A 17,696-nucleotide genomic window follows, 5' to 3' on the forward strand; every position below is an offset into this window, starting at 1 on the left:
GCAGGTATAAAGCCCATTGGGTGAGCCTGCCATTTAGAAGGCAACAACCTTTAAGGAATGTTTGAGCTTTGTGGTCAATGTGTGATGATCTTAAAACCCCACCAATCTATAAATTTCCTTAGGTCCCATAATATGGCCAAGGTTACCTCCTCTGATATGGTATGGTTCCTTTTGTTTCCTGTAAATGCCCTGCTGGCAAAAGCTATAGTTCTAAGAGCTAAATTTCCTGTACCACTTATCTCCTGGAAAATTTCAATACCAATCCCATAGGTGCTACTGTCAGTATTCATATTGAAAGTCTCTGACAGTACTGGGTGATATAAAACATTATCCTGTCAAAGTTTAATCTTTAAGGATTCACAATCCTGCTGACTCCCATCTGTCTAAACAAAAGCACTAAATCTTTTTATAGATTGTTCAAGTGTGGATTATTGAAGGGTTTCCCCTTAACAAATTTTCTGCAAAATCCACACCAACCTAAAAAGGCTTACCACTGTTTCCTATTTTTTGGTGGGGGAAATTTTTCTAAGGCACATAGCTTTCTCGAGGTCCTTATTAATGCCGGTAGTAGTAATAATATGGCTCAAGAATTTAATTTCTAATTTTACAAGTTCATGTTCACTATAATTTTAAAGTGATGCCTCCTGCTTGAAAAGCAACAGTTTGGAGCTTTTTTGCCAGTTTTCATTGGAGATAAATAAATCATCTACATAAATAGTTAACCTGGAACTCAACTCCTCTCCTAACACAGTCCAGAGCTCTAATAAACACTGCCAGAGAGGTATTCAGTCCAAATGGAACTACTTTGTATCGATAACATTTCCCGGTAAACAGGATTGCTTTATATCCATGCGATTCTAGACTTAATGGGATTTGCCAATAGCCAGCAGTCATGTTGAAGCTGGTTAAATACCTCATTATGAAATTTTTGCAACATTTTGTCCAGATTTTCAGGCCTGTGAACCTCTCTTTTTACTTTGTTCACAGTTTGTGCACCAATGGCCACATGTACTCCTCCATCCTTGTTTACAATGATAAGTGAACTGATATATTCGCTGTTACTGTATTATATCACTCCTCATTCCATAATCTTATCTGTTTCATTCTGCACAGCCTGTTTCTTAGAAAAAGGTACCAAATACGGTTCCACAAAGAATGGATCATGATCCAGAGTTGCAATACAGTATCCAAAATTTTGAGCCAGTCCGGGTTAACCAAAAATGATCTACTGTTGCTTTCTAAGATAGTAATAAATTCTGCTTTCTCAGGGCCGGCCAGAAATTCTGCACACGTGTGGTGCTCCTGCACATGTGCAACTTCCGGGTCACAGCGTGCATTCCGCAGCCGTCAGCATTCATGTAGTGCATGTTTCTATGCATAGATGTCGCTTTATCCACTTGCTGGGGTACTCTGTACCAGCGCATTCTAGTGCTCTTTCCACAGCTTGCAAGCCAACCATGGGAAGGTATTTTGCGTATTAAAACATTTAAAATACTGTCACAATCTACTCATTGAGACTTCTACTTTTATGTTACCAGTTTAACCCAGTAAGAAAAGTAATACAGTTAACAACCGTGCGTTTTTATTAAGGCAGCTTGACTGACGGCACGCAAATACGCGTAATGTTTTTGATCTAGTATTTAAGAGAGAGAGCAGTCAGCGACTTCCAGCGAACCTTATTCGTGATTTCAAATAACATTAAACTAATGCAAGGTTTCCTATAACTAATTCTCGGTGCCCTCAGTTACACCCACATAATTTCTGTCTCACTGACCTCTGAACAGAATAATAACCGCAGGCCTCTCGATCACCTGCTATTTCAATACTAGTATCAGTTCCGTCTAAAATATGCATAATAACCGACAATTAGATGAAGGTTATTGTTTATCGACATCAGCTGAGCGTAGCCCTTCACACATTAAAAAGAAAAAAAAACCGTAAATGTAAGTATACATTCGAACAATCGGTTTAATGAGCAATTTTCCTGATAATAATGTACCATGGAGCAGAATGATGCAATAATGCACAGTTAGTAAACAATAACTTTTTATTATGAAAGGAATAAATCCAAACACATTTATCACTGGTCATGAGAAATGATATAGTTAATATCGGGCATAAAAGATCAGCTCATTGACGAACGCAAGCAGTTGTGAAGATTTTCATCACTTATGCTTGATAGAAACCTTGATTTATTCATTTACATCAGCCAGAAAAACCTTTCACAAATATATGTCAACCCGAACATAGACATAAGTCTCGCGGCATCTTTGTGCAGGTGTGGAAATTCTTGTTGTGAAAAATTTTTGTAGAATTCTTTTGTACTTCGCACTGCAAAGAACTTGTCCTTCAGTTTTGTATTGCACTGTAGGTCGATCAGTTCCATCTGTAGGTCATTTGGTGCATCATCAACTGACGACGAGAACGGTCGAGCAAAGAGGCGAATGGCAGGAGGCAAACTCGTATCATCTGCAAATTGTGCTCGAAATTGTTCCTTAATTTTTCCAATTATTGACACGTATTCTTGAAATCTAGCACTTTCATGCACCAGTCCAAGAGTCGCGAAATCTGCAGTATTTTCTGTCATTAGCTGGCGCTCCCAAAGCGCAAGTTTCCTTTCAAAGGCAGTTACTTTTTCCAACATGTCAGAAATTAAATTATTTTCACCTTGCAAACTGACGTTCAGGCTGTTCATGTGAGACGTAATGTCCACAAGAAATGCAAGGTCTGATATCCAACAAGGGTCTTCCAACATAGGTTCATTTTTTCCCTTCTCATGTAAGAATTTTACTATGACCAAACGTAAATCGAAAAATATTTTCAGCATTTTACCTCAACTGATCCAGCGTACTTCAGTATAGTAAGCTATGTCACCGTACTCCGCTCCTAATTCCTGCAAGAACCGCCGAAACTGGCGATGCTTATGTCCATGTGTCTTCAGGTAGTTTACAGTATGCACAACAATGTGCATGACATTTGCTAACGTTACTGATTTTGCACAAAGCGCCTCTCGATGCAGAATGCAATGAATCCATACGTCTCATTTGTGCGTCCTAGCCTTTGGCGCATCCGTGCTATGAGTCCTCTCCGATGGCTTTGCATTGATGGTGCTCCATCTGTGGTCACTGAGACTCACCGCTGGTCAGGGTGGCCGAGCGGTTCTAGGCGCTACAGTTTGGAACCGCGCGACCGCTACGGTCGCAGGTTCGAATCCTGCCTCGGGCATGGATGTGTGTGATGTCCTGAGGTTGGTTAGGTTTAAGTAGTTCTAAGTTCTAGGGGACTGATGACCTCAGAAGTTAAGTCCCATAGTGCTCAGAGCCCTTTGAACCATTTGAGACTTACAGATTCCAATCCATACCGACACCATCAATCGCTTGCTCGACAGCTTGGAGTAAGTCCGCACCTGTAGTAGTCCCTTGCAAAGGTACTAAGTCCAAAACGTCCTCTGTTTCACAGTGCGTTATCGACACCTCGTATGTATATCACAACTTGGGCTGTATCTGTAAGATCTGTTGCTTCATCGAGCGCAATAAAACTAACGAAAATTAATTACAGGTTCCTTGATGTTTTAGAAGAAATCAAGGCCTAAACCAAATAGTGACATTCGTCACTTGATCATATTTGTTTTTCAAAGATTAAGTTGTCTCTCATTTCTTCATATTCTGAATCGCATAATCGAAAATGGAGTTCACATGATGCTTCTTCTGAGGAAGTTGGTGTATGTATCATAGTAATTATTTATGCGTAGTAGCTTGTGATGCCGGTCGGAGATGTACGTCCAAAAATCTCCTTTGCTCCTTTTTTTACTGGACAGCGGGTAAAATACCGCGTGTCCCTTCAACCAGTTGACGGCATTTTTCTTTGAGGTGGGGTATAATTCTTCTTCCGGGAATAAAAGCCACGTTGGCGTTATCAAATACGGCGGTTTTCTCTGCATAGTTGCTAATTTTCTTCTGAGGGACAACCATATATTATTTGCATTTCCACAGACAAATTGATGTTCATCTGTGTCAATCAGGTTGCAAGTGGTACGCGAAGGGGAATCAGCCAGATTAATAGAATGTAGTCTGGAGTTCGTAGAAAATTTCCTATTCACAAAATAATACCACATGGCGGCTCGGCACTGGACCAACATTTTATACTCATAAGGCACCTTAGAAACTTTGGACCGATTTTTCTCGGGATTTTCCAAGTAGTGCGTCCTAATATTTTAACCACGTGAGGTGTTAGGTGTCTTTGACCACGCAAAATTTCGGACAAATCCCCGACCACGTCGTCGTACCGTCTCCTTGTGAGTTATGTTGGGGAGGTGGCTAATCTCCACGTGGCCTGCGTTTACGTTTAGTGAGTTTGCTGTCCCCTCTTCGTTTATTGCTGTCACTTCAAACGAAAAGGAAATTGATCTCTGTGGCCGGGAGCTATCAAGCAAAGTAAAATACATTGATCTGAGTACGGTAGACTAAAACATGTTATTAGTTTCAGATTTTATTTTATTTCCACCTTCCTGGCAGGTGGGCCTTAATCACCTCGCAGAACAATACTTCAGCTGTTTGCTGCATTTCAAAAGTGCACGTTTTCATCCAACCAATTATTATGTTACTAGCACCTGCAAACACGATTTAAGTTTTGACAAAAACTTGTCCAGTTTTTAGGTATAATCTATCCTGGTTGCTTACATGCTTCAGTACTCTCCCCATAAAATTCTGCAGGAATGCAATTATGCGAGACGAAATGCAATTTCGAAACCAAAGACGAGAGTATGTTCAATATCTAGCCTTTCGGTTTACAAAAATTTGTGAATAGACCCGAAATACTATGAGCGTAGAACCGCAAGTGGAAAGGCACATCCTGCAGAAATCTGCGCACTATACCGTGTTGCCCGTTCGTGCAGCTGCCTCTTAACGTGATCTTGTTTCGGCGATAACAGAACCAAGTCAGGAGCACGCCTTAGGTAGCCAAGCTGCCCACTGACTGTCGATATGGACCAACAAAGAAACGTTTCGAACAAGTTTTAATCGACCTCCATGGAATCGGAATTTTCCATTAGTGTGGAAAGGCCTTCATTACGACACAGTCATGAACCAATGCTCTGTGCAGACAGGTGTTTATTTGGAATGATTCTTGTGATGGTCGGGGCTAGGTTCTCACATAAGGCAATCAATTTAAGAAGTACGAACAGCACATCTTCACCTCTGGTGACGTCATTCGAAAAATGTAGTGTTGCACTGTGGTTCCAAACGGACATAAGAGACGTCACTTTGCTACATGTTGCGCGAGAGTCCTTATAGGGTGGGCCATGACAGAGGCCTAATCATGCCAGGTTGAAAGTCAGTCACCAGTATGCTTTCTTACGCGAGAGTGTTTTTTGATGAATGTGCCACTCATCGTGCAAGATCACTGGGCAGCTGATTCTTATTTTATTTCGGCATGAGATGTGGAAAATATCGGTGCTGGACTGAGATTCGAACTCGGATCTCCCTTTTCATCACGTCTGATGGCTTTGTGTTGATACTTTCCACTGTTCGCCACGCGGTCTGCACGGCTGCCCCCGTCAGAGGTTCGAGTCCTCCCTCTGGTATGGGCGTGTGTGTCGTCCTTAGCGTAAGTTGAAAAGTCCCTTTTGAAAAATTGTACATGACTGTGCTGAAACTGACACACAATATTTTTAGCAGAACGCAGTCTGACTTTCAAAAATCCCTACAAAAGAATGGCCCGGACTAACATTAACCTATACCTTTCACAAATCACTTAGCTCACCAAAAATCTTCGTTACTCGAACTACTGCTATACAGCGAGCGCCACTACTGCCAGCTAAATAAAAGATTCAAACTACTGAAGGCACTAACTACTGATAGGCATAGTTAGCAAATGAAAGATTTTGATAGAGAGCAAACAATGTATTTACCTTAATAGTCATAATTGACATCCAGTCTTACAAATTTCAAAACTCCGCCATTTCTCTCCCCACGTCCACCACTGCAGGCGGCTCACCTCCAACTGCGCAACACTACGTGCTGTTCACATCCAGCTGCCCAACACTACAATGGCAGACAACAATGCAAACCTAGCCACAGACTGCACACAGCATAGCCAGTGATTTCCATACAGAGCGCTACGTAACGTTGTCAATAAGAAAACATAAACAGCCTACTTACATAGCCCCCATGCTCCCCACAAAAAATTTTACAAATTGTTTTGGGCAGTGACCAATAATGATTTGATACAATTTTTCATAATTACAATAACAAAGATATCAAATGCACCCACTTACTGATACAATGTTGGTCAAAAGCTAAAATTTTCTTACAGTCCATAAAGACAGTCCTGATCATTCATCACAGTAACATTGCAGTGTTTCTCTCAAAGTCTGAGCAGTAAAAGAAAATGCACACGGAAGTAATGGATTTCCATGCAATCTTGAAGAAGTAGTATTGTCCTTCCAATGGAAAGACAGTACTGACTCTTGACATGCAGACAGGTATTGGTCCACAACAGAGCAAACCCACAGCAGAGTCAGTCGAAATTTTGAAGCGTATTGGTAGGTAGGTCATCACAGAGCAGACACACTATAGTCCTGGTAGAGATTACAGTATTGGTGGGCCACCAGAGGTGCAGACCCACTGCAGTCCTTGTAGAAATAATGGTACTGGTGAGTCAACAAAGGTGTAGATCCACTGTAGTCCTTGTAGAAATAATGGTATTGGTGGGTCATCAAAGGTGCAGACCCACTGTAGTCCTTGCAGAGATGGCCAGCAGCCATCTGTTGCAACTGTGCAGGTGCACAATCACCATCGAAGAGTCTTGCGGACAATATAGCAAGTCCATAAACCACCACTTGTGCACTCACAAAGTTTTTGGAATTGTCCTTAGAACTGGCAATGCTGTTAACCAGTCCCTTGCTGTATTATTAACACACGTGCAAACACTATCAGTCCCTACTTCTCACATATTGTCCATATACTATGACTAACAGAAACGTGTGCAGTGAAATGTAACTTAGGAGTTACTTAATTTGATGAACTGGTGTCAATTACAATTTTATAACATAAAAATACAATGACAAAGGTACAAAATACATCATTAAAGAACATAACAATACAGATAACATTTGTAGTACAGGCTTTACAAAAGAATCGAAGTAACATATACATCAGTGTTATAGGAATTATGACATAAGTAAATACATAAAAGATCAGAATAATTATTGAAACATCAACTTCACACATGAGCATTAAAACAGAGCAGAATTTATAATGTCTAACATCTTTACAAAGTATATAACGTATTATTAATGCAAATTATACTTGAGGATAACAGTATTCCTCATCATAGTATATGTAGCTTAGTACTAGAAAAATTCTACAACATAAGTCTTATTAGCTTAACACATAAAGACAGGAAAAACACAAAAATGCAAGAGTACACAAACACAAAGCAGAATAACACAGGGGGAAAGGACAGGGTTTGTTTTCAGTGTAACATTTGGTACTGCAGTATTTTGCAAACAAAACCTTTTTTTTCTTGGAGATCTCCCTTCGTTCATCATTATTCCCACAAGGTCCTATCTATACCTGCTTTCTGTACTTTTTTTGTATAACTTCTCAATGCATTTCTTCCAATTCATCGCAACTCATTCTCTTATATAGTCTACCCCCTCTTAAGCTAACTTAAATCTACTGAGCTCAAATGCTAAACCAAGGGACGAAGCAATGCAGCAGTACATAACAAATTAACACAAACAGCAAGGACAAAAAAAATACAAATTGACAAAGTAAGCAACAGTATTACAACTAATATAAGGCAATGAGCAGCAAAAAAGAAAAATAAATCAGTAGTAAACTGGCTTAGCAGAGTAACACAGTCAAATTCAGTAACACTGTGCCTGGCAAACAGCAGCAGCAAATGCAATAATTTATATCTAAACATGACATAGCTCAAGCAGAAAAAATATTACATTAAAGACAAAAATGCAGACAAGGGAAATGTATGTTCACATCTTAATGTCTATGTAATTAAAGTGGTGCACCACAAGAAGTTATTCTACCAAAAAAATTACCAAGTAGTTGAAAAGAAAATTCCATATGCAATTCCTGTGAAGGGAAATGTCTTTTTATGCTCCTTCGTTTTTTTGAATAGGTCATAAAATTATTTACTGGATCTGTAGGCATAAAATATTTATATTAGTACATCTATTAAATTTTATTTTAACCATTGCTGCAGTGCAGCTAGAAACTAGATATTAAACAACATGAGTAAATAAATACATAAAGCAAGCCATATGGCATTTCTCTCAACTAGCAAGACAATAGCCGTGAAATGTTTCTCATCGTTTCATTAGGCATTTTAGTAAATATCTCCACAGTATAATCATATGTTTTCAAGTTTGAGCGTGTCATATTTGCGATGCTTTTTACAAAGGAATGTCAATAGCGAGGATAATGGCCTCCCTTTTTTTTCTACTGTGTCTCTGAAAAGGCACACACCAATGGCTTTTTCTCCAGGCGTCTGACACAGCTGGGTACCCACGACGCATTACGTGCAGGTGGTCACTTAACTTACGGAAATATTTACGACAGCAGTTTCCGCTACAGTGACAGTCTCATATAAAAATATTTCACAGGTCAAGAATTTCCATTACAAATCTGTAGAAACAAAATCCTATTGATAAAACAGAGTCCAAAAAATTTTCGTCGGCATTGTAATACATTCATGCATTTACATACATTTCATAACTCTTAAAGTACGATTCTTGGTTTCCAGCAACCTTTTTCACAAACCAGAGTCCCTAACCACTACTCATTATTTCTTACCTTATTCGTCGACTCTTCAATATTTCATCATTATAAATATGTAGCATAATCAAATTCCTCATATAGCATCAGCTTATTGATCATAAACATACCTCAACAGCAAAATACACATCGTCGTCATAAAAATAACATCATAAACCTCAGTCAAATCTCAAAAACGTCGTAGCTTTCTGCAATAATGTAAAAACCTTAAAAAAATTATCTGCTCATTTCAATAGTGTCATCTACCTCAAACGTATTTAAAAATCATGCTCCCTTACCAAATACGACATCAAATCTCTCATAGTATCACAATGGTTCCGAAAAAAATATGAACAGTTCACAAAGGACAGACAAAATACAATTTCATAAGTGTGAAGTTATCCAACTGTGTAATTAAGTAAACATCTGTCACTGATGTAGTAAAAAAAAATGTTTCTCTCTCTTAGTTAAATGATCAGATAGCTGTGTAATTCTGTGTTACAGAAATATGGTACTGATGTGTAAAGTTGTATAAGCGAATACCATATTAGGTAGGGCTCCTTGTGCTTGCCAAACACATGATACACAAAGTAAGCGTGTACCCCCCTGAGCATTAACGTAATTATAACCTCAGGTATTACAGATTACAGCAATGGAATGAAATGTATCACAGAAAACCTTTGTATCATTGTAATTCCAAAATCTTTAAAAATAAATGTTTTAAGTTCAAAATTAATCACTCAAATGCATGTCCTGTAGCGCTAAATGTGCGTCTTGCTATAAGATAATTCTGTGGAAGTGTCGTAGTTATCATCCTCTGTAAGCAAAGTTCTGTTGAAGTCAATGTACTCACCTCATCATAAACGAAAGTGAAATTCTTTGCGTATAGATACCGTAGTTATTACGTACCTTACCGTGATCAAGAAAGTACTATAATGTAACGTATTGTTGTGCTATGGAAAAGGCTGTCCCATTGTTGCTATACCACAAAATTTACTACTAAAACATGTTTCACTTTCCAGAATAATACAGAAAAACTGTGCAGATATAAAACAGAAACACTGAAAAAGCAACATTGTAAATTGTCACTCATTAGTAGCGTCGTGATAAAATCGTGTAGCTGTCACATAAACTAACCACTGTGTCATCTGGTATCTCACAGAAAGTACTTTAAACCCAGAATGTATTTTCAAGTAAACCAAAATGTTGCATTAAAATCTCATTAGCAGTATTAGTAATTGTTCTAAGTATATGAGCCTTATAGTTGTTACGTAATCGTGCAACTAACAAGCAAGAATGTACACACACAATAACACTGTGTCATCTGTTCACAATAACAATGCATTCGTAATTTCTGTTTAAATAAGTTCTCTTGGTTCTTGACTGGGTATTTAACTTCAAACATTGTTGCATGTTAACAGATTATAAGTCTGACAAAGCATAGTAGCAATGTAAAGTGAAAAGACAAAGTTAAAAAGCAGATTATCTCTCAATAAACGGTTTTACGTGTGAAATGTGGTGCAATCCTTTACTCTTCCTAGTGCTCACAGTTTCTACTTGAACACAATTATCATGTTGTATACGTCGGTAAAGAATGCTGGAATTTTTCTCAAGGTTAGCGTCTGTTATTTTTCTCTGAGCCAGCGGGCACACGTGGCTGCCTGCAGTACGAGTCATTGTCTGTTTCTTTGTTGGCGCGCGTCGTTACTGGGATTAGGAGACCTAACTTCTACATATTCACCTTGTCGAGAGGGCCCTGCTCTGTTTGAATCTCGCCAGTTCTGATGCAATTCAGGTCTGTCATTATGATCATATCGTCTGTCATCATGTTGGTAGATTCCATAGTTTCTTTCATGTCGGTCACGTGGTGGAGAATTTCTCCCTGAATCGTAACTGCGCGCTGGACCGTTGCGTCTGAAGTTATTCTGTCTCCCTCGATAATAATTATTTTGGTTCCCATATTGTCTGTTTCTCTGATTGTCTCTGTGATAGTCACTACTGCGGAGAGGTGATCTTTCCCTGTAGTTATTACTACTCTGCCAACGGTTGTCATACGGGTGGTGTCTGTTTTGGTCACGATTTGTGTTGTGAGAATAGTCTTGTCGTGTCCAGTTATTACTTCTTTCATTGCGGAATTGCGACGGATGTGACCTGTAATTGTTGTGTTCCTGTTTTCGCGTTCCGCGATTATCAGTGTCAATTTCTAATTCTTGTAAGAGTCCCTGAAAAGCTTCAATGTCGTCTTTGCAACATCCTGCCAAAATAATATGTCGTAAATGTTCAGGTAATTTGATTAAGCAAATGCGGATGAGTTCTGAGGGGCGGTATGGGTTTGACAGGTACTGATTCTTGTGCAACATCTTCAAAATATTTCACAAGACTGGAAAATTCAGATTGTTCGAAATGTTTCATCATTATGATGCTATGTTTTACTCGGTCTTGTGTAGCTTGAGACCAATATGCTGAGAGGAAGGCATGGTAAAATTCTCCTTCACTGTGGCAATCGTGAATGACCGATCGCATTCTTACAGACCTGTGCTCCAATGACCAGTTGGGAGGAAAACAATGAGAGAATTGATGGAGCCACGCTTGTGGATAAATGTCGTTGGCAGAATTCTTAAACGTTTTGAATTTACGTGTAGTAATGAACAGCTTATAGTCAGAATTATCATGTCGGCGAGTCGCCTGTCGGTCATTGCTACGTCGTGTCGGCGGTTCCATCTCAAAATTAGGTGCACATTGCCAATTTCTTTCATAATTTCCGAAGTGTCCTGTGTTATTATTTTGTGGCTGTTCCGTATTTCTATGTCCCTCTTCCCGTATTGGAGCGCGAGTGTGCTCTGAAATACGTAATTCTTGTATTACCTGTGTCAGCTGATCTTGTACTTCCCGGATTTCTCTTTGGTGTTGCGTATTAATTTGATTCTGATTTTGTTTGAATTTCCTAATTTGTTCGCACTCTTCTGTGTCATTAAAGACTACTGGTTTTGTGTCATTCAGATTATCATCTACCTTCGTAGTTAATTTATTTAGCTGATCCGAAAGTTCAACTACTTTCTCTGATAATGAACTAATTTCCTCCATGTGTCTTTCTACTGTGTCCTTTAAGTTTTCCTGAGTTTTTGCAAGTTGCGTAACTGAATCGGTAGATGCAACTGAGTCAGTTTTAGCTTGCAAGGTCTCATGATTTTCATGAACAATAATTTGCAGTTCTTTTATGGCTGCTTCGTGATTCTGTAATGCGTTTTCATGCCGCGAAAAAATAGGTTGAAAATGCTCACAAATTTGTGTTTTTATGTCGTTACAGACTTTTTGACATTTAGATTAGATTTTATGTAACTCAGAAGTTAAATCTTCACGTGTTTGTTCAAGCGTGGTGTGAAGATTTTGTTCCATTGCATGTGACTGTTGCTGTGTTTGTCTCTGGTGTTGTTCCATTGTGTCTAACTTTTGAAGATTTTGTTCCTTTATGTCTAACTTTTGAAGCTTTTGCTGTGTTTGTCTCTGATTTTGTTCCATTGCATCTAACTTTTGAAGCTTTTGTCTCATTTGTTGCATTAATTGTAATAACAATGCACTGGTGTCTGAAACATGTTCCTCAGTGCTTTTCGGCAGTGAATTTGCACCGGCAACATTCACATTTTGACAAGCGGAAAATGTCTTGACTCATTTGAGAAAACGGTGAGAACCAAAAACCTGAGTCTACAGTGTTTGCAATATTGTGTTCTGCCATTCCCGATTCCTGAGGCGACCTGTTGCCGACCGATCGATCGATAATGCTTCCCTGTTCACTACCTGTTTCACTGTCTACACCATTATTTGACGCCCGCTCCATTTCCCTATGCACAGTTACGAAATTACTACTTTGAATGTCTGTTAATTCATTACACAGCGGTGCTGGTAAGCTATGCTCGTCGTCACTATTATTTCTCAGTTTACTTTGGAGCCTAGTGTTACGTTTTTCACACGCCATTATTGTCACAATATTTCACACGATAACACATTAACATAGCGCTGAAAATAATATCTAGTTAATTGCAAGCTGCGAAATACTTGCTGCAAATCTACATGCGTACCACACCCGTTTTACTGTACAGCAATGAAAGACTGCAACTACAAAGGAGATTCTCTCTACAATTACGTGCTAGCAATAAACAAAATCTACACTAATTACACAAACTACAAGAAAAAATCAGAAGATTCCAGTGAGGTATCCTCGGCTAAGGGTCGACATATGAAATGTCTCCTTAGAAAAATTTATACATGACTGCTTAAACTGAGACAATATTTTTAGCGCAACACAATCTGACTTTCAAAAATCCCTACAAAAGAATGGCCCTGACTAACATTAACCTATACCTTTCACAAATGACTTTCCTCATAAGAATCTTCGTTACTCGAACTACTGCAATACAGCGAGCGCCACTACTGCCTGCTAAATAAAAGATTCAAACTACTGAAGGCACTAACTACTGATAGGCATAGTTAGCAAATGAAAGATTTTGATACAGAACAAGCAATGTATTTACCTTAATAGTCATAATTGACATCCAGTCTTACAAATTTCAAAACAGAGCCATGACAGACGCCTAATCATGCTAGGTTGAAAGTCAGTCACCAGTATGCTTTCTTACGCGAGATTGTTTTTTGATGTATGTGCCACTCATCGTGCAAGATCACTGGGCAGCTGATTCTTATTTTATTTCGGCATGAGATGTGGAAAATATCAGTGCTGGACTGCGATTCGAACTCGGATCTCCCTTTTCGTCACGTCTGATGCCTTGGTGTCGATACTTTCCTCCGTTCGCCCCCGTCAGAGGTTCGAGTCCTCCCTGTGGTATGGGCGTGTGTGTCGTCCTTAGCGTAAGTTAGTTTTAAGTTAGATGATGTGGCGGAGGGTACCGTGAGTACCTCTATCGGTTCTCCCTTCTATTCCAGTCTCGTATTGTTCGTGGAAAGGAGGATTGTCGGTATCCTTCTGTGTAGGCTCTAATCTCTCTGATTTTATCCTCACCGTCTCTTGACGAGACGTAGGAGGGAGCAATATACTGCTTGACTTCTCGGTGAAGGTATGTTCTCGAAACTCCGACAAAAGTCTGTGCTGAACTACTGTGCGTCTCTCCTGCAGAGTCTTCCACTGGTGTTTATCTATCATTTCCGTAACACTTTCGCGATTACTAAATGATCCTGTAACGAAGCGCGCTGCTCTCCATTGGATCTTCTCTATCTCTTCTATCAACCCTATCTGGTACGGATCCCACACTGCTCAGCAGTATTCGAGCAGTGGGCGAACAAGCGTACTGTAACCTACTTCCTTTGTTTTCGGATTGCGTTTCCTTAGGATTCATCCAATGAATCTGTCTGGCATCTGCTTTACCGACGATCAACTTTATATGATCATTCAATTTTGAATCACTCCTAATGCGTACTCCCAGATAATTTATGGAATTAACTGCTTCCAGTTACTGAGTTGCTATATTGTAGCTAAATAATATGGGATCTTTCTTTCTGTGTATTAGCAGCACATTACAGTTGTCTACACTGAGATTCAATTGCCATTCCCTACACCATGCATCAATTCGCTGCAGATCCTCCTACATTTCAGTACAATTTTCCATCATTCCAGCCTCTCAATATACCACAGCATCATCCGCAAAAAGCCTCAGTGAACTTCCGATGTCATCCACCAGGTCATTTATGTATATTGTGAACAGCAACGGTCCTACAACACTCCCCTGCGGCACACCTGAAATCATAAGTGAAACCATTTGTAGAATTTTTTACATCCGGCAGTCATTTTCATCCAACAGAAGTAGCAGCTCTCCCACATCTGGTAACCTGGAGGAGAGTCGGTACAGACTGGGCCCTGACAGAGGAGGAAGTCATGCCGGGTCGAAACTCAGTCACCAGTTATCTATCTTATGCCATTTTTTTAATGAATGAGCCAATCGCTGTGCCAGGTCACAGGGGACTTGACTCTATCACAGCCTGAGATGTAGAAAATATTGGTGGTGCACTCAGATCTCCCTTTTCGTCGCGTTTGATCAGTTTGCAGTGATGCATTTCCACTGCTTCATTGTTTCCACTTGCTTGCAAAGCTATAAAGACGTTCACAAAAGACATGTCTGTGGGGTTCGAATGCTGTCATGGCACTTTAAGTTGCATCACATCCACACGAAAATACATGTGAGATATTATTATGATTTTTAATGCCTTTCTGCGCTTTATCAACAATAATGGTGGGTTCTGGATTCGACTCCCTAGTCAGACACGCAGCTTTTCGTCCTATCATGTCAGTTTCAAACATGCCACTCACAGCTACTCGTGAAAGAGGATAGTACAGTTAACGTGTCTATGTAGTCAACAACTGTGTGTCCAGGGTTCGATTCCTAGTCAGCGGAAAATTTTCATAATTGTATTTACAATACAGACATGTGCACATTTCGCTGCTTATGAAGTAAATCATTATATAACGTCTACGCGTGACTAGAGGTCCGTGTCGATAGGGGTTGGTTTCGAATGCCCATAACACAAAACACTTTCGTCTCCTGGGTTTAGTCTATCATCTCGTTGCTGGTTAAAAATAACGATTTCTAACGTTTGATTGCGCTCAGTTAACCATCCGATTAAGTGCTGCGTTCGAATCTCCGGGAAACACACAACTTTATGGCAGATCATTTCGAGTTTGAAGTTGCACACTCTTTGTTACTTGTGACTGAAACCATACTTGAGATATTTCGTCTTTACTTGTTAGATTGCATTCCCGGATAGTAGCGCAGTGAAAAAACTTTCGTCGTGTCATTTAAAGGAGGAAACCGATAATGACACAGAGCAGTTGTCTCTTGTGGCCTCATGCAGTGAACATTTTGTACAGGCAAAGACTGTACCGAAAACAGAGCAGAGGAACAATGTTATGAGGACGGATTACAAATCAGGCGAAACACAATTCAGATCGTTCCATAAAGTTTCTGGCGTGCAGCCGCATAAATTCATCCTCTTCTCCTAATATTTCGGCCGAACACCGTCCCGCCATCTCCAGAGTGAGCTGTGGTGAGTGACGCTGCTGCACTTGGTCCGTCCTTTTAAACCCGAGGACCGAACCACTTAATTTATGCGGCTGCACGCCAGAAACTTTATGGAACAGTCCTTACGCCGCAAAAACATGAAGATGGACGACAACTGAGATCGTTCAGATGATTTTGAGCATGATAGCACATGTTAAATACATGTGCTATGAGGCCATAAAATGTCAAACAAACACACACACACACACACAGTTTTTTTTAGGGGGTGGTGTTGCCGAGTTGGTGTTTATCTCCCACGTTTTGAATTAATTGTTGTCTATGTGTCACAAAGTTTCAGTGTTTGGTGAGGGTGAATGAAGAAAACTGCCGGTAACTGCAGTGAAATTTTTTTGCCTGCGTACCAGGAAAGTGTCTGTTTGAAAACCAGGAGATGGGATTCTTCTTGTGTGTGACGTCTGGCAGTGAAGCTGCAGACAGAGACCAGTATCAGCTGCAAGAAGGCTGTTCTCTAGTGGAGGTGAGCGACTGGTTAGGTGTAGCGTGCCGAGAGCAAACGAGCTGACTTGCAGGAATGAGTGCGACAAAATGTCACAATGTAATTCTTTCAGAGGTTGTATAATGCTATTTGTAATGGACGATGAATGAAGATTTTCTTATGAGGGGGATAGAACAGATGTACTGTAATTTAATACATACACACAATTGTGCACTGTTTTGTACTGTGGGAGGGGGAATACGGTAGGTTTGTTTCAGGACAGATTTGTATTCGCAACACTTGTTTCCTCGTGTGGCTGTTTTCCTCATTCTGTGCGCTGTGTGTTTGCAGCAGAGAGTGGCAGTTTGTGTGTTTTGTGCAGGAGCCTCTCTGCAGAGGAGAGGAACAGGAGGCTGGGCCAGGCGGTTAAGCTGGGGGCAGTGGGGGAGCTGAGGGCGCTGATCGCCGCAGGGGCCGACGTGGAGGCGAGGGACGAGTGGAGGGGTTGGACCGCCCTGCACTGGGCAGCGCACAGGGGAGACGTCGAGGCGGCGAGGCTGCTGGTGGGGGCGGGGGCGGCGGTGGACGCCAGGACTGACCATGGGGCGACGCCGCTGCACTGGGCGGCACTCAATGGCCACGCAGAAGTGGCGGCTGCGCTGCTCGACGCGGGGGCCGACAGGGGGGCCACAACTCTTGGTGGGGAGACAGCGCTGGACCTCGCCAGGCAGTACGACAGGAGGCGGCTGGTGGAGATGCTGTCATGAGGCAGCCCGTCCAGCGAACTCTGTGCAAAAAAACAGGAACTGAAACAATTTGTAGAAAAGCAATCGTCATATTTTTTAAATAAAGAAGCAAAAAACTCAATCCTATCGTGACTCACTAATTTCAGGCCTCCTCGAGTAGCATACAGCACACAAATACTCTAAGCAACGCTGTAGCAAAACTGAGACAACACCAGATAACAGCAAAATAATTCAGGTAACAACGGACAATCCTTCTGTCAAGAAAAATGTCTCGAGTACACTTCCAGACTAAACATGGCAAAAGTCAACACTTCATTGTGAACAATCACAACTGCTCTATAATATCTGATCGCTGAAAAGTATTTCACACCACTCTACAAGGTGCTACATCACACTATTCTAATTTGCAACATACCGAGATTGACGCTATATCAGTTCTATCGCCAGAATTTTCGCTCCTGATATCAGATTCAGTTTACTTCTCCATATTCAGCAAACATTCTACTCTACCGTACCTGTTGTGTTCAATAACAATGACATAGTAGCAGTATTCACACCACATAATGCGACTATCATCTGGAACCATACAGTCAGTCTACATTTAACTAAACACAATCAGACCACAACATGACACGCTTACAAAATGTGAAGGAAATCCTCTATCTGGTACTGTTGT

At 40.5% G+C, this 17,696-nt stretch overlaps 1 protein-coding gene across 2 annotated transcripts in view; it reads left to right on the forward strand.

Moving 5' to 3' along the window:
- Positions 1-17,141, forward strand: part of LOC126426740 (ankyrin repeat domain-containing protein 23-like) — a 107,251-nt gene extending 90,110 nt beyond the window's left edge. For both annotated transcript variants that reach the window (XM_050088710.1, XM_050088711.1), the window contains exon 4: positions 16,657-17,141. In XM_050088710.1, the coding sequence (XP_049944667.1) occupies positions 16,657-17,041 (385 nt within the window). In that variant the 3' untranslated portion in view covers positions 17,042-17,141. The remainder of the gene's footprint in view (positions 1-16,656) is intronic.
- Positions 17,142-17,696: the final 555 nt, after the last annotated feature.

This window comes from Schistocerca serialis, chromosome 11 (assembly GCF_023864345.2).
Source record: "Schistocerca serialis cubense isolate TAMUIC-IGC-003099 chromosome 11, iqSchSeri2.2, whole genome shotgun sequence".
Classification (NCBI taxonomy): domain Eukaryota; kingdom Metazoa; phylum Arthropoda; class Insecta; order Orthoptera; family Acrididae; genus Schistocerca; species Schistocerca serialis.